General features: G+C 42.3%; 1 protein-coding gene across 3 annotated transcripts in view; it reads right to left on the reverse strand.

Annotated features, from left to right (window-relative positions):
* The window catches only part of drosha (drosha ribonuclease III), a 533,117-nt gene that overhangs the window by 95,789 nt on the left and 413,260 nt on the right, over positions 1–24,068 (reverse strand). For all 3 annotated transcript variants that reach the window (XR_004337233.1, XM_032550765.1, XM_032550766.1), the window contains 2 exons: positions 21,730–21,829; positions 4,735–4,842 (listed from right to left, as the gene is read on the reverse strand). Coding sequence is in view for 2 of the 3 variants with exons in the window: in XM_032550765.1 (XP_032406656.1) it covers positions 4,735–4,842; positions 21,730–21,829 (208 nt within the window). In the remaining variant the exon portion in view is untranslated. The remainder of the gene's footprint in view (positions 1–4,734; positions 4,843–21,729; positions 21,830–24,068) is intronic.

Genomic DNA, 24,068 nt, shown 5'->3' on the forward strand with positions numbered 1-24,068 from the left:
TGGTTCTTTTTTCATCTCTACATGAGACAAAACAAGGGCATCTAATGCTTTTCTCCTAATTTATATTCTAAATTTAAGTAAAACTACAAAAACTGAGGAACATTTATAATTTGAAGTTTCAGAATTAATTAGAAGTTTCTTTGGAGAATAACTGAATTTTTCTCTAATAATTTCACTCATTTTATGTTCATATTCTGTTGCCTTTTCTGAATATTCACTAAGTTTGTTTATTTAACATGAATAAGAAGGCCATTCCCTGCCAAGCAGCCTATTCACTGCTGCAGGAGGGGAAATAAAAGGCCTGGTTTTAAAATGTGTTTTGGACACTTGATGGCCTTCACTCTGATGTGATAAAGGCTGGAAAAATACGTGGAGATGGATAGAAAAAACAAAGATTACTAAAGTAAATCAAAATAAACCCTGTTAGAGCTAAAAAAAGAAAAATAAATAAAAAACCTTGGAGTAGTTGAGAGCTGCTCCTGTAAAGACCCGACGGCTTTCAAAATGAAGAAATTAGGGGTCACTTTTAGCGGCCATCGCTCGTCCGTGTCACGCAGTGCTCGGAGTGCAGCGCCGCGGCTCCAACTGAAATTATTCATGAAGCAATTAGTCGCGGCGGTACAGCTTGAAGCAAATATAATTGGACAGCAATTATGGATCGGATTCTTCCCTGGCAGACCTCGCGGGGAGCGGGGTCTGACTCGTGAGGCTACAACTTTCTGTCATTCCTCGCCGAACGTGAGCGGGAGGATCGGCCGCGGGCCGACGGCGGCGCGGACGGTGACGTAACCGGGACGGAGACGGAGAGCGGAGCCGCCGCCAGTTATCGACTGAGGCCAGAGTTAGCAGAGTGGACGATAAATTAAAGAAAGTTTTCAAACTTTTCCAGCACACTTTGGAGACAAAACAACACAAACGAAGTAAAAAAAATCTATAGTTTCAATTCACTACTATATGATATCATTGATTACTGTTAAAAACAGTAATATGTCTACATTTACAGCAGGAACAAGGTATAGATATACACCTGACTGGTCCGAAAACAAACATTAATTCAACACAAAATGTGCAATTTTAATAACTTTTAAAGCACAAAATATAAGGCGATCAACAACTGCATTTCCTTTAAACATAAAATTGACAAGTTGAAGTTGCTAAATAAATTCCCTCAAACTTTGAAAAAAGAAAACTCACGTTTTTGATAAGCTTTTGCGTTAGAATGAGGTGTTTTTTATAAATGGATGCATTTATAAAACTGCAATGGAATACATTTGTTCGCATCATATGAGTCACATGACCAACAACAGGATGTTACTACTGGTGGAAACGCCAAGGAAGATGACAGGAAGTGAAAGTGATTGGAGGATGACCGTTTGTTTTTCCATCAGAGCTCTCGCAGTGTCATGCAGTTCATAAAAAGTTGTCTCATTCCAACGTGTTGAATCTAGAACTCTTCTGTAAAATGGCCGACTACAATTTCCCCAAAATGCCGTGTACGGAGCCACTCCCAGGTAGGCGGGGCTTGTCGCGCTAACGCCTGACGTTTCCTCTGATGGCTGAATTATGAATATATCTCCTGTAACTGTTTACATTTTTAATGACTTGTCACATGTACAAGCTTATTCACATGTGATTTAAATTTAATTTCTTATTTTATGGAAACAGCCTCTGCAAAAATTTTGTTTTTTTGATGGCTAATCAGTAATTGAGCCATTAAGAATGAGAAAACTTTCATTTCCACGAAACAATCCAAATAAATTATGTTAAGGTAAATTACATTTCAGCTCATATTAAACACTTAAACACAATATACACAGAAAATTACAAAACAAAAATTCTTAGCTTTCAGGAATTTAGCCAATAAAAATAATTTTGGTAAAACTAACTGACCTAAAACAAGAAAAGTTTAGTTAGATTTAAATTCGGAAATTGAGAAAAAAATTTCATTTGATGCGTTTTCTTAGAAATGTGAGCAAAACTTTGTCAATATTCCGCTAATGTCGGAAAAAAAAAGTTTGCAATTGCGGGGTTTTGTTTGTTTATGTGATAAGAACAATTTTACCATTAATGGAAACAAATCTAGTGTTTCTTTATAAAATGTGTAAAAATATCTGGTTTAAATTGTAAACATTTTCCAAATTTAGGCTTCTAATCAAACTTTAGATTGCACTTTATTACAAAACTGAGCAGATAAAACAAAAAAACACTTCCAAGGACTTTATACAGAAATCACCCAGTTGAAATTCAAGGATTTTCAAGGAAGCAGGATTTTTAAGCAGTTTGAACTCCACAAAACATGCAGCTGTGGAGTTCAGTCCTCATTAGATCTGCTAAATTACAGACATACGTACGTAAAAGAACTAAATATTCCCCTGAAATAAAGATAAAGACTCAGATAAAAATAAACCCCCGCCCTGATTCGTTTCTGTCGCACGCGGCGGCGCAGCTGCATGTAAATAAACTGTCAGGTTGGAGTCGTTGCTTGATGAACGGTGTAAGTGCTGCAGCTCTGCGGGGGTCCACTTTGCTCATACAGACTCTGACACTCGAACGGAGACGAGGCGCGGCGATAGAGGAGAGATCACAGGCAAAGTTTCTGACAGCGTATGCCTGAGTGGAGCCACAGACACAAGGATGTTCTGGAAGCAACGTCGCATCGCAGAGCTTTTCCTTTTTTCTGTTTCGCTTTGAAATTCAGCTTTCATTCCCATCAGTTACCTTTTTATTAGCAGAGACAGATCGGCAACTCTGTACGTCAGCAGGCGAAATTAAGAAAAGAATCAAAGCTGCATTCATGCAAAACGGACAAAATTACACAAAACAAAAGTTAGAAGTCTCTGATTTTTGGATGTGAAGCAAATAATGTCAAAATATTTTATCTACTAACTTTATTGGGTCCAGAGGTGGGCAAAGTATCCAAAAATTGTACTTAAGAGTAGTGATACTTTTGCATATGTTTACTCAAATAAAAGTAGAAAGTAGCTGTCCAAGAAATTACTCGAGTATTTCTTGAGAAAAAGATCAAATTATCAATCATTTAATATCTACAAATTACATAATCAAACAAACCAAAATGTAAAGTTAAGTGGAAATTTTGGGATAGGGAATAATTCATATAGGTAACAAAAATATAAAAATAAAAAATCATACAAAAGATAATTTTTCCAAATCAGTTTCTTTCAATAAAAAAGTAACAGAAACTGCAGGTGTGTTTCTGTGTCTGGTGAATTTTTGGTTCTTTTCATTCAGTGGGGGGAAAATCCAGAAATGTAATCAAGTAAGAGTAGAAATACTTCATAATACAATGAGTCAAGTAAAAGTAAAAAGTTCAGCGCAATAAAAACACAAATAAAATTACTTTAAGAAAAAGTTACTCAAGTAAATGTAAATGAATAAATGTAATTAGTTACTCCCCAACTATGATTGAGACAGGAAGTGGCTCTCAAGTTCGTCCCTACAACATCCTGCCGCCACCATGTTCCTCCATGTAATGTGCATTTATAATAAACTCCCTTCAGTTTCATTTCTGCAAACAAAAAAAAGCTATAGGGAGTCAAACTTCCAGAAAACTGCAAAACAGCCGAAACACTGAGCTCCTTCAAGGCTAAAAACCACCTGGCTAGATTTGCTTTAGATTAGTAGTAACTGGAACATTGACCAAAATATTTAATGTTTATTTCCTTGAGTTTCTTTGACAAAATATGTTTTTTGCTTGTTTCATAATTGGTTACAGTATTAAGTGTTTATGAGGTAAAGTACTTTTAACCGCCTTGTTGCTTTACACCATAGAAACATAATTGATACAAATAAACTTGACTTGTCCTGATGCACTGTTGTTTAACACGGTGGTGGCAGCATCATGTTGTGACTACAGCGGGAAAACGGAGGAACAACTTTGTCAAAACTCAGTCTTAAAAGTTTTAGAGTTTCTTTGCTTCAACCTCAATCAAATCATTAGCAGGACTTGAGTTTGGAGGCATGTTATGAGTTAAAATGGCTCATAGTTCAATATAGTTCAAGCTTGAGATCTTTTAGAAAGAAAAATAAGGGATTTGCTTTTATCTCTAGATGTAAAATATGATTTAGACAAACCCTCTAAAGACTTAAAGCTGTAATTACAGCTTCAAGTTTTTTACATTTTACGCAGCATTGATAGTATAAATTTTATTTAATTTTGATAAATAAAATAAAAAGCACAATAAAATACAATAAATCATGCCTGAAACAAAAGGGGTATAAACACCTTTAAAAATGGCTAAAAAGACAAATCTAACTTGAGTGGCTTGCTCATCAACATTTATCTGAACTTTAGTTTTTTATGTTCAATAATCAATAGGGAGTTAATAAAAAACAAAAACAAAGGATATATTTAAAAAGCCAACAAGTAGGAAACTATAAATGACTCCAATCCGAAGGAAAAAAGAACTGAAATAGTTCATTCAGTCCCAAAACGCCTTCATGTGTCACTGAATTTCTTTTTTATTCGATTTGTGATTTTTACTATTCTAAGAACAGAAACTCAATTCAAACTCTGGTTACAACTTTAGAGCTTTGAGGCCTTTATTCTTCGACATCATCATAGGTTTTACGTCTATGTTTTGATTAAAGGATGATTTAAAAAGGTGCCTGCTTTGATTGCCTATCATTTAGTTAAAAAGGTGAATTCCTCGGAGATCCGAGCTTTAATGCGTTACACGTTGCGGAGTTTGACAGCGCGTTGCTGCTGGATGTTACCTGGCAGACGTCGGAGCGGATGCCGGTTTTCCAGAAGCCCTGGCTGCTGAGCTCCACAGTCACCTCACGGCGCATCGTGTTCTTCTGCCGGATCTTCTGAAGAGCTTCCTGCCAAACAACCAGGCCAGTCAATTATTGATCGGCTTGAACCCGGGCCTCCTGAGACGACTCCCCGTCCACACAAACACACTCCTGTCGCCGCGCAGGCTCCTCTTGTTTTCCCCCAGTTTCCATGACAGACTGCCACATGCAACATACTGCAACCTTACACGGTACGAGATACAAACATGGCAGAACGTTGAGGTTTAATCATGATGTAACACATCTGCCATCGACTCTACACCAACAGTTTTAGCAAGAGCACAAATTGTTGCTCTGCATTAAGCAGAACAGTTTGAGTACATTTCTAACATCCAAGCAGTTTGCAATAAAACCTGTGTTTCAGGCTAAAGAATTAGAATTATGTTCTGATTTTACACCAGAGATACTACCCAAAATGTCAACATGCTACATTAGCAAGCTAATGCTAATGTTGACAGACTAAAACTAATGTCAGAGTGTTAGTAGGCTAATGTTAAATGGTGAAATACTAACAAACTTTAGCAAGCTAAAGCAAAATATTAACTACCCCCAAAAAGTGCAGGCTAATGTTAATGTTAATACTCCCATAAAAATTTAGCAAGCTAATTTTTGTGGTAGTATTAGTATGTCAATTTACTAAAGTTAGTATGCAAACATTAGTTTGTTGGCACAATGCTAGAATTAGCAGGCTAATGCTAATGTTGACAGGCTAAAACTAATGTCAAAGTGTTAGTAGGCTAATGCTAAATGGTGAAATACTAACAAACTTTAGCAAGCTAAAGCAAAATGTTAACTTACTACCCCAAAGCTAAAGCTAATGCTAGCGTTAGTAGGCTAATGCTAAATGTTGAAATACTAACACCAACTTCAGCAAGCTAAACAAAATATTAACTACCCCAAAAAAGAGCAGGCTAATGTTAATGTTAATACTACCACAAAATTTAGCAAGCTAATTTTTGTGGTAGTATTAGTATGTTAACTTACTAAAGTTAGTATGTAAACATTAGTTTGTTGGCATAATGCTAGAATTAGCAGGCTAATGCTAAATGTTAACATACATCCACTACAATGAGCAGGCTAACTGTTGACACTAGAAACTAGACACAAATATTTGGTAAGATTGTGTATTTTTGCAGTGTGAAAGTGGTTCTTATTTTCATCAAAATATGAATTCAAGCAATCTTCCCCCCCCTAAATCTACTTGTTTCTCTTATATTCCATCTGAAACTCAAACAGGATCTCACAAAGCTGGTTGGACACAGATCCAACCTTAACGTCAGTAGACTGACCAGAATGTCTGAGTCAGATATAAGGCAGTCCTGGATATAACATAACCAAGATGGAGGCCATATTGACAGTCTGCGCCTCCTTAATGTATGTGCTCACGCGTGTCTTTCATTCAGCAGAGACAGCATCGACATGCTCTGCGTTAGCCGTGATCTGCCTAAAATGGAATGCCAGGAATTTTTGACTCGCCGAGGAAATAAGAACAACAAAGGCATGAATAAATAATGCCTTCCTACTTTGAACTGTGCATCAAAAAGAAACTCGCTCGCCCACGCGCATGCACCACCACACACGGCAAACCCTCCTGTGGACAGCCAGCCACTGTATATGGAAAGCAGTCATCACAGAGAAGCGTGAATCGTATGTAAACAGTTTATTATGCAGGGGCTGCAGCGGGGTCAGAGAACTGAGGGAAACAAGAAAAGTAAATAATTAACCAGGGAGGTACATGCGCTGTGTTTCTGCTGGTCAAAGTCACGGCACATTTGACTTTTGCCGTCATCTCCTTCTGCTGAGAGGACTGTTTATATTTTGGATCAGGCTGAGGTCAAACACCAAACGCTTCCTGAAAATCAATGGCTGACGAAAGGAGAGCGCACATCTGTTGCACGTTCTCCTCACTTTATGTCGAGGGTTTTGACTTTTCTGCGTCAAAACGAGGTAGATTAACTGGAAGACTTCATCTACCGCAGAAGTTTTGAGTGAAGACTTTCTCGCTGCTGTTCAATGTTTGAAGGAAATGTTTGGTGAATTTCATAATTTGATCTTTTTAGCTCAACATTTCTTGGATGGAAGTGTGCTTTTTTATTTAAAATGACACACTCAGATTTAATTTTGTTTTTCTTTGTAATTACAAACTAATGTTGGTATCATTTGGGAGACTCCATCTGGAGTGTAAGTTTCTTAGAAAATGAGGATTGTGTATAGAATAATTTGGATTTTTTGTGTGCATTAAACAGTTTATAAACTTTCTAGTAATAAATCAACATTTCCATCAATTAAACTGTCATATTTGGTGTTTTCATGAATTAACTGAAGAAATAAGAGCAAGCTTTTCGTGACCCCCTGATGTTAAAACGAGAACATCAACATCCAATTTCAAATGTTTTTTTGTATCAAAAATGACAGTAACTGAAATGAATTATTGTAGAAGTAGCCAAACTTTTCCAGAAAGCTATAAAACTCTTCATCAAAAACACTTCAAGAGACTACAGGGAAAGCCTGGCGAGTTGGAGGAAATGTAAGGAAATAAGGGATAACAATGCAAAATCACAAAATGTTTAAGTATTCCTGCTCTAGTTTCTGGTGCAAATATCTTGAAATAAGAAAACATTTCAGCAAGAGATGTCAGCTTGTTTTAAGGAAATAAATCCTTAATATCGATAAAAAAAAGTTCTAGTTAATTGGCAGATTATTTCACTTATTAGATGGGAAAAAAAGTCCTGTAATAAGTGAAATTAAAGCTGCAAGCAGCCTCGGGCGGCCCTCGCAGCAAGCGCCGCTCCGGCCTATTGGCCACCGCGGGGGTTCCGGCCACCGCAGAAGCTCTCGCGCGTTTTCCAGAGCCGCAGCCCGCTCCCCACCGCGGAAGCTCCGCCGCAGTTTCCAGCACCGCCGCACGCCAGCCGCCGCAGAAGCTGTCGCGCGTTTTCCCCGCCCGTCCACCGGGCGACACGCGTGAATGCGTTCGGCGGCGCTGCCCGACGACTGTCGAAAAATCTGGCGCAGATCGGTCGATGCGTCGAGGAGATACAACCCATGTATTAACTTAGGGGGCGCAGTGGAGCCAAATTACATTTCAAACCCGTTGGGCTCTTTAGAGGTGAACAAAGGTCATACATATCCAGTTTGGCGCCAATCGGATGATCCATGCCTGAATAAGAGCCAAACGTATGCATATGGCGAGGGACTGATATTCGCCATTTGGCCACGGCCACACGGTTCAGCCAGCAGCGAGCATTGACAGAGTTTATCATCCGAATCATCTTGATTAGGTCAAGAGAGCCATAAACAGAGCTTTCCAAGTAAAAAAATAGCACTTCCTGTTCCGAGGGGGCGGGGCCTAAGTGATGTCATCATTTGACCATTGGATATTATTGGACACTCGATTATGATCAATCACTGAACGTTTGGTGTCTCTGTCAGTTTTTGTGTTAGAATTACAAATTATTTAATTTTTTCCTCCATTACAACATTGAACTTTCATTCCGTAGGGCAATGCTGCCCTCTGGTGTCGAATTACTGAAATAATGAAACTATTTCAGTGGGCAGCAGAGGGCAGCATTGCCCTACAAACAACGAACATGGACTGTTTATTATGTAATTACACAGAAGATCTCTCTAATTCATTCTGAGGGGGCGGGGCTTAGATGACGTCATAATATGATGACATAGCATTGTCAGGCATCAGACCAGGATGAGTCAGGCCAAGTTTGGTGCAGCTCGGTCGAAACATGTGGAATCTAGAAGCAAACGTATGGCATCGGCGTTACAGGTCACTTCGCCACGCCGCCACACCCAGCTGCTTCATCGCAGCCGGTCAGGGCTTGCATCCACAACACACCAACATGTCTTCTGTCTCTGGACACAGTTTCATGTTGATTAGGTCAAAGGGCTAAGATAGCGACCGTTCACAGTAAAACATGACACTTCCTGTTCTCAGGGGGCGTGGCCTAAGTGATGTCATCATTTGACCATTGGATATTATTGGACACTCGATTATGATCAATCACTGAACGTTTGGTGTCTCTGTCAGTTTCTGTGCAGGATATATAAGAGTTTGGTGTTTCATGGCGAGTAGGTGAACTTTGACCCCTGGTAACCCCCCTTCAGCAAGCTCATACAGTCACCAATTTGATAACTTTAAATCAAACATGCCTTATGATCAGACTGACCGAGTTTGAAGCCGATCAATCGAAATCCCTAGGAGGAGTTCGATCAAATACGAAGGCTGTAAACGTCAAACTCGAGGTCCAAAATGGACCTTCAATAGAAAATGGCCGACTTCCTGTTGGGTTTCGACCATAGCTCTAATAGACTTTTTTGTACGTCCTGACAAGATACACATATGTACCAAGTTTCGCAATTCTAGGTTAAAGCATTGCTTGGGGCTGTTCATTTAAAATACTCTAGGGGGCGCTATAGATAAATTAGGCCACGCCCACCAAATTTTGTTATGAATTCCTGTTGGTGGGTGGATAAGGATCCATCCTAGTGAGTTTGGAGCAGCTGGGCCCGAAATTGTGGAATTCAGAGCCAAACGTATGGCAACGGCGTTACAGGTCACTTCGCCACACCGCCACACCCACCTGCTCTGTCAAAGCCGGTCGGGGTTGGAATGCTCAACACACCAACATGTCTTCTGTCTCTGGACACAGTTTCATGTTGATGAGGTCAAAGGGCTAAGATAGCGACCGTTCACAGTAAAACATGACACTTCCTGTTCTCAGGGGGCGTGGCCTAAGTGATGTCATCATTTCACCACAGGGTATTTTAGGACACCCGATGACGATCAATCAGTGAAAGTTTGGTCCCTCTATGTGTTTTTATATAGGAAATATAAGAGTTTCGTGTTTCATGGCGAGTAGGTGAACTTTGACCCCTGCTAACCCTCCTTCAACATGCTCCAAAACTCACCAATTTGATAACTTTAAATCAAACATGCCTTATGATCAGACTGACCGAGTTTGAAGTCGATCAATCGAAATCCCTAGGAGGAGTTCGATCAAATACGAAGGCTGTAAACGTCAAAATCGAGGTAAAAAATGGACGTTCAATACAAAATGGCCGACTTTCTGTGATAGTTGGCTTATAACATTAAATGTAAGTTCTGAGTCTTTTGGTGAGCTCTACAAGTGTACCAAATTTCATGTCTCTACGATGAAATACGTTCATACCATTGTGTCAACAGAAAATTGCTAGTTGCTGCCGTTGAGCAATTTTTTTTGCGATTTTTGCAACAACCTTAAAATTCAAAATTTTTAAATTTTCTAGTCGCGACCGCCAAGTTTGGTGAGTTTTTGAATATGATAAAGCCCCCAAAAAGGCACACGAAGAGGTGGGAAGAATCGTAATAATAATTAAAGCTGCAAGCAGCCTCGGGCGGCCCTCGCAGCAAGCGCCGCTCCGGCCTATTGGCCACCGCGGGGGTTCCGGCCACCGCAGAAGCTCTCGCGCGTTTTCCAGAGCCGCAGCCCGCTCCCCACCGCAGAAGCTCTGCCGCAGTTTCCAGCACTGCCGCCCGCTAGCCGCCGCAGAAGCTGTCGCGCATTTTCCCCAAATTACATCTCAAACCCGTTGGGCTCTTTAGAGCAGAACAAAGGTCATACATATCCAGTTTGGCGCCAATCGGATGATCCATGTGTGAATTAGAGCCAAACGTATGTATATGGCGAGGGACTGATATTCGCCATTTGGCCACGCCCACACGGTTCAGCCAGCAGTGAGCATTGACAGAGTTTATCATCCGAATCATCTTGATTAGGTCAAGAGAGCCATAAACAGAGCTTTCCAAGGAAAAAAACGGCACTTCCTGTTCCGAGGGGGCGGGGCTTAGATGACGTCATAATATGATGACGTAGGATCGACGGGCAAGCCTCCAGGATCACTCAGGCCAAGTTTGATGCAGCTCGGTCAAAATATGTGGAATGTAGAGGCAAACGTATACGAACGGCGTTGCCGCCATTGAAAACTCTTGGCACTTTAAAGCAAGCGAGACCAACTTCCTATCTGTCATCCAACACAGAATCACCTTGATTAGGTCAAGAGAGCCATAAACAGAGCTTTCCAAGGAAAAAAAGGCACTTCCGGTTCCGAGGGGGCGGGGCTTAGATGACGTCACAATGTGATGACGTAGGATCGACGGGCAAGCCTCCAGGATCACTCAGGCCAAGTTTGATGCAGCTCGGTCAAAATATGTGGAATGTAGAGGCAAACGTATACGAACGGCGTTGCCGCCATTGAAAACTCTTGGCACTTTAAAGCAAGCGAGACCAACTTCCTATCTGTCATCCAACACAGAATCACCTTGATTAGGTCAAGAGAGCCATAGATGAAAGTTTCCAAGGAAAAAAATAGCACTTCCTGTTCTGAGGGGGCGGGGCTTAGATGACGTCATAATCTGATGACATAGAATTTTCAGACATCACACCAGCATCACTCAAGCCAAGTTTGGTGCAGCTCGGTCGAAACATGTGGAATCTAGAAGCAAAAGTATGGCATCGGCGTTACAGGTCACTTCGCCACGCCGCCACGCCCAGCTGCTATCTCAAAGCCGGTCAGGGTTGGAAACCTCAACACACCAACATGTCTTCTGTCTCTGGACACAGGTTCATGTTGATTAGGTCAAAGGGCTAAGAGAGCGACCGTTCACAGTAAAACATGACACTTCCTGTTCTCAGGGGGCGTGGCCTACGTGATGTCATCATTTGACCATATGGTATTGTAGGCCACCTGATGACGATCAATCACTGAAAGTTTGGAGTCTCTGTGACTTTTTGTGTTAGAAATACCAATTTTTCAATTTTCCTGTGTATTACAAAATCGAAGAATTTCATCTGCAGGGCAATGCTGCCCTCTGGTGTCGAATTACTGAAATAATGAAACTATTTCAGTGGCCAGCAGAGGGCAGCATTGCCCTACAAACGACGAACATGTACTGTTTATTATGTAATTACACAGAAGATCTCTCTAATTCATTCTGAGGGGGCGGGGCTTAGATGACGTCATAATATGATGACATAGCATTGTCAGGCATCACAACAGCATCACTGAGGCCAAGTTTGGTGCAGCTCGGTCGAAACATGTGGAATCTAGAAGCAAACGTATGGCATCGGCGTTACAGGTCACTTCGCCACGCCGCCACACCCAGCTGCTTCATCGCAGCCGGTCAGGGCTTGAATCCACAACACACCAACATGTCTTCTGTCTCTGGACACAGTTTCATGTTGATTAGGTCAAAGGGCTAAGATAGCGACCGTTCACAGTAAAACATGACACTTCCTGTTCTCAGGGGGCGTGGCCTACGTAAAAAAATAATTTCACGACAGGGTATTTTAGGACACCCGATGACGATCAATCCCAGAAAGTTTGGTCCCTCTATGTGTTTTTGTATAGGAAATATAAGAGTTTCGTGTTTCATGGCGAGTAGGTGAACTTTGACCCCTGGTAACCCCCCTTCAGCAAGATCATACAGTCACCAATTTGATAACTTTAAATCAGACATGCCTTATGATCAGACTGACCGAGTTTGAAGCCGATCAATCGAAATCCCTAGGAGGAGTTCGATCAAATGCAAAGGCTGTAAACGTCACACTCGAGGTCCAAAATGGACCTTCAATACAAAATGGCCGACTTCCTGTTGGGTTTAGAGCATGGCTCCAAGAGACTTTTTTGTACGTCCTGACAAGATACACATGTGTACCAAGTTTCGTAATTCTAGGATAAAGCATGGCATGGGGCTGTTCATTTAAAATACTCTAGGGGTCGCTATAGAAAAATTAGGCCACGCCCACCAAATATCGCTATGGATTCCTGTTCGGGGATGGATAAGGATCCATCCTAGTGAGTTTGAAGCAGCTCACCCCGAAACTGTGGAATTCAGAGCCAAACGAAATTCGATGGCGTTCGCAACGCCGCCACGCCCACCTGCTTCATCGCAGCCGGTCGGGGTTGGAATCCACAACACACCAACATGTCTTCTGCCTCTGGACACAGTTTCATGTTGATTAGGTCAAAGGGCTAAGATAGCGACCGTTCACAGTAAAACATGACACTTCCTGTTCTCAGGGGGCGTGGCCTAAGTGATGTCATCATTTGACCATAGGGTATTGTAGGGCACCCGATGACGATCAATCACTGAAAGTTTGGTCCCTCTATGTGTTTTTATATAGGAAATATAAGAGTTTCGTGTTTCATGGCGAGTAGGTGAACTTTGACCCCTGCTAACCCCCCTTCAACATGCTCCAAAACTCACCAATTTGATAACTTTAAATCAAACATGCCTTATGATCAGACTGACCGAGTTTGAAGTCGATCAATCGAAATCCCTAGGAGGAGTTCGATCAAATACGAAGGCTGTAAACGTCAAAATCGAGGAAAAAAATGGACGTTCAAGACAAAATGGCTGACTTCCTGTGATAGTTGGCTAATAACATTAAATGTAAGTTCTGAGTCTTTTGGTGAGCTCTACAAGTGTGCCAAATTTCATGTCTCTACGATGAAGTACGTTCATACCATTGTGTTAACAGAAAATTGCTAGTTGCCGCCGTTGAGCAATTTTTTTTGCGATTTTTGCAACAACCTTAAAATTCAAAATTTTTAATTTTTCTAGTTGCGACCGCCAAGTTTGGTGAGTTTTTGAATATGATAAAGCCCCCAAAAAGGCACACGAAGAGGTGGGAAGAATAATAATAATAAACAGTACAGATACAATAGGCCTTCGCAGCGCTTTGCTGCTCGGGCCTAATAATTAAAGCTGCAAGCAGCCTCGGGCGGCCCTCGCAGCAAGCGCCGCTCCGGCCTATTGGCCACCGCGGGGGTTCCAGCCACCGCAGAAGCTCTCGCACGATTTCCAGAGCCGCAGCCCGCTCCCCACCGCAGAAGCTCTGCCGCAGTTTCCAGCACCGCCGCCCGCTAGCCGCCGCAGAAGCTGTCGCGCATTTTCCACGCCCGTCCACCGGGCGACACGCGTGAATGCGTTCGGCGGCGCTCCCCGACGACTGTCAAAAAATCTGGTGCAGATCGGTCGATGCGTCGAGGAGATACAGCCGATGTATTAACTTAGGGGGCGCAGTGGAGCCAAATTACATCTCAATCCCGTTGGGCTCTTTAGAGGTGAACAAAGGTCATACATATCCAGTTTGGAGCCAATCGGATGATCCATGCTTGAATTAGAGCCAAACGTATGAATATGGCGAGGGACTGATATTCGCCATTTGGCCACGCCCACACGGTTCAGCCCGCAGCGAGCAATGACAGAGCTCATCATCCGAATCATCTTGATTAGGTCAAGAGAGCCATAAACGGAGCTTTCCAAGGAAAAAAACGGCACTTCCGGTTCCGAGGGGGCGGGGCTTAGATGACGTCATAATGTGATGACGTAGGATCGACGGGCAAGCCTCCAGGATCACTCAGGCCAAGTTTGATGCAGCTCGGTCAAAATATGTGGAATGTAGAGGCAAACGTATACGAACGGCGTTGCCGCCATTGAAAACTCTTGGCACTTTAAAGCAAGCGAGACCAACTTCCTATCTGTCATCCAACACAGAATCACCTTGATTAGGTCAAGAGAGCCATAAACAGAGCTTTCCAAGGAAAAAAACGGCACTTCCGGTTCCGAGGGGGCGGGGCTTAGATGACGTCATAATCTGATGACATAGAATTTTCAGACATCACACCAGCATCACTCAAGCCAAGTTTGGTGCAGCTCGGTCGAAACATGTGGAATCTAGAAGCAAACGTATGGCATCGGCGTTACAGGTCACTTCGCCACGCCGCCACACCCAGCTGCTTCATCGCAGCCGGTCAGGGCTTGGATCCACAACACACCAACATGTCTTCGGTCTCTGGACACAGTTTCATGTTGATTAGGTCAAAGGGCTAAGATAGCGACCGTTCACAGTAAAACATGACACTTCCTGTTCTCAGGGGGCGTGGCCTAAGTGATGTCATCATTTGACCATTGGATATTATTGGACACTCGATTATGATCAATCACTGAACGTTTGGTGTCTCTGTGAGTTTTTGTGTTAGAATTACAAATTATTTAATTTTTTCCTCCATTACAACATTGAACTGTCATTCCGTAGGGCAATGCTGCCCTCTGGTGTCGAATTACTGAAATAATGAAACTATTTCAGTGGGCAGCAGAGGGCAGCATTGCCCTACAAACAACGAACATGGACTGTTTATTATGTAATTACACAGAAGATCTCTCTAATTCATTCTGAGGGGGCGGGGCTTAGATGACGTCATAATATGATGACATAGCATTGTCAGGCATGACACCAGGATGAGTCAGGCCAAGTTTGGTGCAGCTCGGTCGAAACATGTGGAATCTAGAAGCAAACGTATGGCATCGGCGTTACAGGTCACTTCGCCACGCCGCCACACCCAGCTGCTTCATCGCAGCTGGTCAGGGCTTGGATCCACAACACACCAACATATCTTCTGTCTCTGGACACAGTTTCATGTTGATTAGGTCAAAGGGCTAAGATAGCGACCGTTCACAGTAAAACATGACACTTCCTGTTCTCAGGGGGCGTGGCCTAAGTGATGTCATCATTTCACCACAGGGTATTTTAGGACACCCGATGACGACCAATCACTGAAAGTTTGGTGTCTCTGTGAGTTTCTGTGCAGGATATATAAGAGTTTGGTGTTTCATGGCGAGTAGGTGAACTTTGACCCCTGGTAACCCCCCTTCAGCAAGCTCATACAGTCACCAATTTGATAACTTTAAATCAAACATGCCTTATGATCAGACTGACCGAGTTTGAAGCCGATCAATCGAAATCCCTAGGAGGAGTTCGATCAAATACGAAGGCTGTAAACGTCAAACTCGAGGTCCAAAATGGACCTTCAACACAAAATGGCCGACTTCCTGTTGGGTTTCGACCATGGCTCTAAGAGACTTTTTTGTACGTCCTGACAAGATACACATATGTACCAAGTTTCGTAATTCTAGGTTAAAGCATGGCTTGGGGCTGTTCATTTAAAATACTCTAGGGGGCGCAATAGATAAATTAGGCCACGCCCACCAAATTTTGTTATGAATTCCTGTCGGTGGGTGGATAAGGATCCATCCTAGTGAGTTTGGAGCAGCTGGGCCCGAAATTGTGGAATTCAGAGCCAAACGAAATTCGACGGCGTTCGCAACGCCGCCACGCCCACCTGCTTCATCGCAGCCGGTCGGGGTTGGAATCCACAACACACCAACATGTCTTCTGTCTCTGGACACAGTTTCATGTTGATTAGGTCAAAGGGCTAAGATAGCGACCGTTCACAGTAAAACATGACACTTCCTGTTCTCAGGGGGCGTGGCCTAAGTGATGTCATCATTTGACCATAGGGTATTGTAGGGCACCCGATGACGATCAATCACTGAAAGTTTGGTCCCTCTATGTGTTTTTATATAGGAAATATAAGAGTTTCGTGTTTCATGGCGAGTAGGTGAACTTTGACCCCTGCTAACCCCCCTTCAACATGCTCCAAAACTCACCAATTTGATAACTTTAAATCAAACATGCCTTATGATCAGACTGACCGAGTTTGAAGTCGATCAATCGAAATCCCTAGGAGGAGTTCGATCAAATACGAAGGCTGTAAACGTCAAAATCGAGGAAAAAAATGGACGTTCAAGACAAAATGGCTGACTTCCTGTGATAGTTGGCTAATAACATTAAATGTAAGTTCTGAGTCTTTTGGTGAGCTCTACAAGTGTGCCAAATTTCATGTCTCTACGATGAAGTACGTTCATACCATTGTGTTAACAGAAAATTGCTAGTTGCCGCCGTTGAGCAATTTTTTTTGCGATTTTTGCAACAACCTTAAAATTCAAAATTTTTAATTTTTCTAGTTGCGACCGCCAAGTTTGGTGAGTTTTTGAATATGATAAAGCCCCCAAAAAGGCACACGAAGAGGTGGGAAGAATAATAATTAAAGCTGCGAGCAGCCTCGGGCGGCCCTCGCAGCAAGCGCCGCTCCGGCCTATTGGCCACCGCGGGGGTTCCGGCCACCGCAGAAGCTCTCGCGCGTTTTCCAGAGCCGCAGCCCGCTCCCCACCGCAGAAGCTCTGCCGCAGTTTCCAGCACTGCCGCCCGCTAGCCGCTGCAGAAGCTGTCGCGCATTTTCCCCGCCCGTCCACCGGGCGACAGGCGTGAATGCATTCGGCGGCGCTCCCCGACGACTGTCAAAAAATCTGGCGCAGATCGGTCGATGCGTCGAGGAGATACGGCCGATGTATTAACTTAGGGGGCGCAGTGGAGTCAAATTACATCTCAAACCCGTCGGGCTCTTTAGAGGTGAACAAAGGTCATACATATCCAGTTTGGCGCCAATCGGATGATCCATGTGTGAATTAGAGCCAAACGTATGAATATGGCGAGGGACTGATATTCGCCGTTTGGCCACGCCCACACGGTTCAGCCAGCAGCGAGCATTGACAGAGTTTATCATCCGAATCATCGTGATTAGGTCAAGAGAGCCATAAACAGAGCTTTCCAAGGAAAAAAAACGGCACTTCCTGTTGTGAGGGGGCGGGGCTTAGATGACGTCATAATGTGATGACGTAGGATCGACGGGCAAGCCTCCAGGATCACTCAGGCCAAGTTTGATGCAGCTCGGTCAAAATATGTGGAATGTAGAGGCAAACGTATACGAACGGCGTTGCCGCCATTGAAAACTCTTGGCACTTTAAAGCAAGCGAGACCAACTTCCTATCTGTCATCCAACACAGAATCACCTTGATTAGGTCAAGAGAGCCATAAACAGAGCTTTCCAAGGAAAAAAACGGCACTTCCGGTTCCGAGGGGGCGGGGCTTAGATGACGTCATAATGTGATGACGTAGGATTGACGGGCAAGCCTCCAGGATCACTCAGGCCAAGTTTGATGCAGCTCGGTCAAAATATGTGGAATGTAGAGGCAAACGTATACGAACGGCGTTGCCGCCATTGAAAACTCTTGGCACTTTAAAGCAAGCGACACCAACTTCCTATCTGTCATCCAACACAGAATCACCTTGATTAGGTCAAGAGAGCCATAGATGAAAGTTTCCAAGGAAAAAAATAGCACTTCCTGTTCTGAGGGGGCGGGGCTTAGATGACGTCATAATCTGATGACATAGAATTTTCAGGTATCACACCAGCATCACTCAAGCCAAGTTTGGTGCAGCTCGGTCGAAACATGTGGAATCTAGAAGCAAACGTATGGCATCGGCGTTACAGGTCACTTCGCCACGCCGCCACGCCCAGCTGCTATCTCAAAGCCGGTCAGGGTTGGAAACCTCAACACACCAACATGTCTTCTGTCTCTGGACACAGGTTCATGTTGATTAGGTCAAAGGGCTAAGATAGCGACCGTTCACAGTAAAACATGACACTTCCTGTTCTCAGGGGGCGTGGCCTAAGCGATGTCATCATTTCACCACAGGGTATTTTAGGACACCTATTGTTGATCAATAACTGAAAATTTGGTGTCTCTGTGAGTTTCTGTGCAGGATATATAAGAGTTTCGTGTTTCATGGCGAGTAGGTGAACTTTGACCCCTGGTAACCCCCCTTCAGCAAGCCAATACAGTCACCAATTTGATAACTTTAAATCAGACATGCCTTATGATCAGACTGACCGAGTTTGAAGCCGATCAATCGAAATCCCTAGGAGGAGTTCGATCAAATACGAATGCTGTAAACGTCAAAATCGAGGTCAAATGAAATTCAATCTAAAATGGCCGACTTCCTGTTGGGTTTAGAGCATAGCTCTAAGAGACTTTTTTGTACGTCCCGACAAAATACACATGTGTACCAAGTTTCGTAATTCTAGGTTTAAGCATGGCTTGGGGCTGTTCATTTAAAATACTCTAGGGGTCGCTATAGAGAAATTAGGCCACGCCCACCAAATTTTGTTATGAATTCCTGTCGGTGAGTGGATAAGGATCCATCCTAGTGAGTTTGGAGCAGCTGGGCCCGAAATTGTGGAATTCAGAGCCAAACGTATGGCAACGGCGTTACAGGTCACTTCGCCACGCCGCCACGCCCACCTGCTATGTCAAAGCCGGTCAGGGTTGGAATCCTCAACACACCAACATGTCTTCTGTCTCTGGACACAGTTTCATATTGATGAGGTCAAAGGGCTAAGATAGCGACCGTTCACAGTAAAACATGACACTTCCTGTTCTCAGGGGGCGTGGCCTAAGTGATGTCATCATTTGACCATAGGGTATTGTAGGGCACCCGATGACGATCAATCACTGAAAGTTTGGTCCCTCTATTTGTTTTTGTATAGGAAATATAAGAGTTTCGTGTTTCATGGCGAGTAGGTGAACTTTGACCCCTGCTAACCCCCCTTCAACATGCTCCAAAACTCACCAATTTGATAACTTTAAATCAAACATGCCTTATGATCAGACTGACCAAGTTTGAAGTCGATCAATCGAAATCCCTAGGAGGAGTTCGATCAAATACGAAGGCTGTAAACGTCAAAATCGAGGTAAAAAATGGACGTTCAATACAAAATGGCCGACTTCCTGTGATAGTTGGCTTATAACATTAAATGTAAGTTCTGAGTCTTTTGGTGAGCTCTACAAGTGTACCAAATTTCATGTCTCTACGATGAAGTACGTTCATACCATTGTGTCAACAGAAAATTGCTAGTTGCCGCCGTTCAGCAATTTTTTTTGCGATTTTTGCGACAACCTTAAAATTCAAAATTTTTAAATTTTCTAGTCGCCACCGCCAAGTTTGGTGAGTTTTTGAATATGATAAAGCCCCCAAAAAGGCGCCTCTTTGGGGGGGCAGAATCGTAATAATAATAAGAAACAGTACAGAAACAATAGGCCTTCGCAGCGCTTTGCTGCTCGGGCCTAATAATAAACAGTACAGATACAATAGGCCTTCGCAGCGCTTTGCTGCTCGGGCCTAATAATAAACAGTACAGATACAATAGGCCTTCGCAGCGCTTTGCTGCTCGGGCCTAATAACCAAACAACTGAACTAGAACTTTTTCATCAATAGTAAGGCATTATTTACTTAAATCAAGCTGCAATATTTTGCTAAAAAGTTACTTGAAAGTTTGTTTTGTCTAATTTCAAGTGTACTGAGATACTTACACTAGAAAAGAGACTAAAAATACTTGGTAAAAGTTGTGTTGTGTACAGCGGTATTAGAAACCACTTGCTGCATACATTCTTGTTGGTTGTGCAGGAGGCTCCACTTCTGCTTTTCAAAGATGTATAGTTGTACGATTGTGCATCTGTTTGTAGCCATTTTCATGTTGGGTTGCAGCTTATATGGATTTAAAGTGACCAGAAGCCCTAAACCAGCTATAAAATCTCAATATCTAAGGAGGATTTTGTGCAGAAAACGTAACAAACATGTTTTGTATCGCCCATAAACCCACCCTAACCTGCTCACAGAAGCATAACAGGCGGCCTTTAACGAAATGAGAGGGTGGTAGTTTGCAGCTTTGGTTTGAGGGCCGGTTCTCGTCACACAGCTGGTGTGAAAACCTAGGACAGGTTGTGTCCTGATGCCCATCAGAGGCTTTAGTCTCGCAGTGCTCCCCAAGGCATTAAATAAGCAGCAAAGCCGCAGCGCCGCTGACACGGCTAATGCTCCTGGTGGAGCCTGACGGACCCGCGGTGTGAGTGTGCATGCGTTTGGCTTCACTAATTGCTCTGCTGCAGGTTGACAGTGGGATTGTCAAGGCCTGTTAGCTGGGAGAGCTTTGCGGCGCTACCTGGGAAACAAACTAATTGAGCTCAGAGTTGCCGCGCGTTATTGGTAGAGAGTGAATCAAACGATCCGGGGGAGGATCCCGGATCTGCAGGAAGGAGCCGGTTCTCGGGGCCACACGCGTAGCGGTGCAGCCGAGGGATTCCATGCGGCTGCATGGTCATTACTTCACCAAATCCAAACCTTTTCCGCCCGCGCTCCCCCAGCGGCGGGCTGACCTTCACACCGGCTCAGGAGGGCAGTTACTGCCGCTTTATTCACAGCTCCAAATTCATCTCAATTATGCAGCAAAAAAAGGCGCTCCGCATTTTTCATGCCTGACTTAAAACAATGGCCGCACAGACGGAGCCGCACGACTTCTGCAGAACAGGAAGTCGGGTTTTTCCAGGCCTCCAGAACAAAAAGTAAACAGGGAAAGAGTCAGACATTTAGTTACCTAATATTTTAAACTCTCCAAGTGAAAAAAATATAGAAATGTTGGGTAAAAATTAAAAAATCCTGTAAGAAAGTGAAAGCTTGTTTAGTCAATGGTTTTATCTTACTAAGCCTTTTTGTCTAGTTTTTCTACCTCTAGTTGAAATAAGACAAAACTAACTTAAAAAGTACATTTTTAGCAAGAAATTGAAGCTTGTCTTAAGTCAAAAACTCCTCAATTTTGATGAAAAAGTTTTAGTTCCACTGGCAGATTGATGCACTTATAATATATTTCTCTAAAAGTGAAATAATCCGCCAGTGGAACAAGATTTTTTCTTTTATTATGGGTTAAAATGTAACAATTTGCTTCTGTATTTTGCTTTGAACTAAAATATTGTCTAGTTTGTAGTGCAAATATTTTAGTACACTTGAAATAAGACAAAACTAACCTAAAAAGTAAATTTTCTGCAACATAGGAGGTCAACAATTCTTTGATATTGATTTAAAAATGTACTAGTTCCCCTGGTAAATTAATGTTTTCATCACTTGGTAGCAATATTATCAGTATTATGAGTGATCAGTGGAAATGAATGCATTTTGAAACCCATTTAGTATTTAATGACGCAGCTACAGAGTGCTTCATAACTCAAAGGACGATGCAGCAGATTTTAAACAAAAGCTGACAAAAATTCTTTAAATAATTTTCTTTTATCTTAATGAAAACCGTTCTGGGAAGATAAAATTCGTCCGTTTTCTTTCCACCCACCTCTCTCTGCGTCAGCTTCTGTTTTTCGATCTGCTTGACCTTTGGGCTGTTTGCCAGCAGGTGGCGCAGTTTCACATAACTCTTCCACAGCTTCTGGTACCTGCAAACAGAAAACATTTTTTTTTATCATCTTTCATGTTTATTTTGCCTTATTTCCAACATAACTGAACGCCGCTACCAGCTGCTGAAGAACTGATGTGGAGCTCCGAAGTTCGAGTCGATTGTTTCCGTTTTATCGCTCAAGCGGATAAAAAGAAAGTGTCTCAAACGCTCGTTTCAAGCCTCATTTCTCTATAAAATGTCATTGTCTTTGCTGTGATTTGCATGTGAAAGGAAAACGGGAGTTATCGGCAAGGTGACATGAACTCCCCCTTCCCTCCATCCACTCTCTCTTTTCAATCAGAGCCCTGATTGATGCACCCAGGGGCCGACTGCGGCCGTTCTGCTCCCATTCACGAGACTTTCTCCTCGTTTAGCCGGCATTATTCACTTATGATTACTGAGGACAGAGAGCACTGCAAAAACACAGAATCCTACAGAGTAATTTTGCCTAGTTTCTGGTGCAAATATCTTAGTCTGCTTGGAATGAGAAAAAACTAACTTAAAAGTAACTATTCAGTAAAATATAGGAGCTTGTTTTCAGTCAATTTCTTGACAGAAAACTAGTTTCATTGACATTATTTCACTTATAACATGGTTAAAATATCTAATAAATTAACTTATCTGCCAATGGAACTAGAACTTTTCATCAATATTGAGAAATTATTTACTAAAAACAAGCTGTTATACTTTGCTGACAAGTTACTTTTATCTCATTTCAAATGTACAAGATACTAGACCAAGATTACTTTATAAAATGTTGTGTTTTGCAGTGCACTGTGAATACTATGTACTTACAAAGCAAAAACACAAAATGTTACCAAGTATTTTTGGTCTACTTTCTAGTGCAAATATATTAGTACACTAATTAGACCAAACTAACTCAAAAGTAACTTTTCAGCAAGAAATAGCAACTTGTTTTAAGTCAACAATATTAGTGACAGAAAACTAGTTTGGCTGTCAGATTTCACTTCAAACAAGACAATTTCTCATATTATAAAATTGCTACCAAGTGTTAAAAACTTTTAACCGAGTTATAAAACAAATTCAAAAGTTACTTGTAAGTTAGTTTGTCTTATTTCAAATGTAAGATATTTGCACTAAATTAAACCAAAATTACTTGGTAAGATTTTGTGATTTTGCAGTGCAACGAGGCAGTTCAAAGTGCCTTGTATAATAAAAACATAATACAATAACAAATAGTTACATTTTAACTTGACGGAAAAAAAATACTGTTTCAATGGCAGATTTTTTTTCCACTTATCAGGAAATAAATGTCATGTTATAACTGCATCAATCTACCAGAGAAACTCTGTAGCTTAAATCCAGCTTCTATTTCTTGCTGAAAGGTTATTTGTAAGTGGAAATAAGACTGTATAAAGATTTTCAAGTACATTTCTATCAAAGGACACAAAGATATCAAGCATCTGAACACCTGGTGACAAATGTTTACACACGCAAATAAATTATAAAATGACAAAAACTGTGGCAAAGTTTACGACTGTGTACCATGCTCTACTGAAACTAGACAAAATTCTTGGCAAGTTTTTGTGTTTTTTCAGTGTGGAGTGATGAGGAAGGAGAGCAGAGGATGAATTTCAGAGCTTTATTAGTAGGGACTTCTTTAGAGGCTGAGGCGAGGGACTGAGGCGGCTTTACCGCCCCGATTATCAGCTCGCCACCGCCGCCGCTCACAACGATGGAGGGGAAGAGGGAGCCGGTCCAGCCTGGGCGGTCCCCAACCCGCCGCGTTGACCTTTCTGCGGATCCGCCGCGGCTCTCTGGGAAGCTTTCATTAGCGTATGCTGCTTCTCTATCCACCAGTTCTCCAACGCTTCTCAGACACTTTCGTCTGAATCTCCGTCACTGAAAACTTCCACAAAGACACGGCGAGGAACAAACCGCTTCACAGAATCATAGAAACGCCCGTAGATTATTTACACACGGTGAAATAATGGAGTTATTTCTGCTAAGTTTGATGATTATCGCTTGAAGATGATTTAAAAAAAACTATTTTTAAATATAGAAGTGCAAAAACTAAATCTTAGCAATAACTTTAGTCCAGTTTTAGGTGCAAATATCTTAAACTTCAAATAAAACAAAACAAACTTTCAAGAAACTGTTTCAGCAAGATAAATAAGCTTGTTTTAAGTCGATCAATTAAATGAAAAATGATTTTATTACTACAAGACATTTTTCCCATATTATAAGTGAAATAATCTGTAAATAAACTAATATTT

This window comes from Xiphophorus hellerii, chromosome 21 (genome assembly GCF_003331165.1).
Source record: "Xiphophorus hellerii strain 12219 chromosome 21, Xiphophorus_hellerii-4.1, whole genome shotgun sequence".
In the NCBI taxonomy this organism is placed as follows: Eukaryota; Metazoa; Chordata; class Actinopteri; order Cyprinodontiformes; family Poeciliidae; genus Xiphophorus; species Xiphophorus hellerii.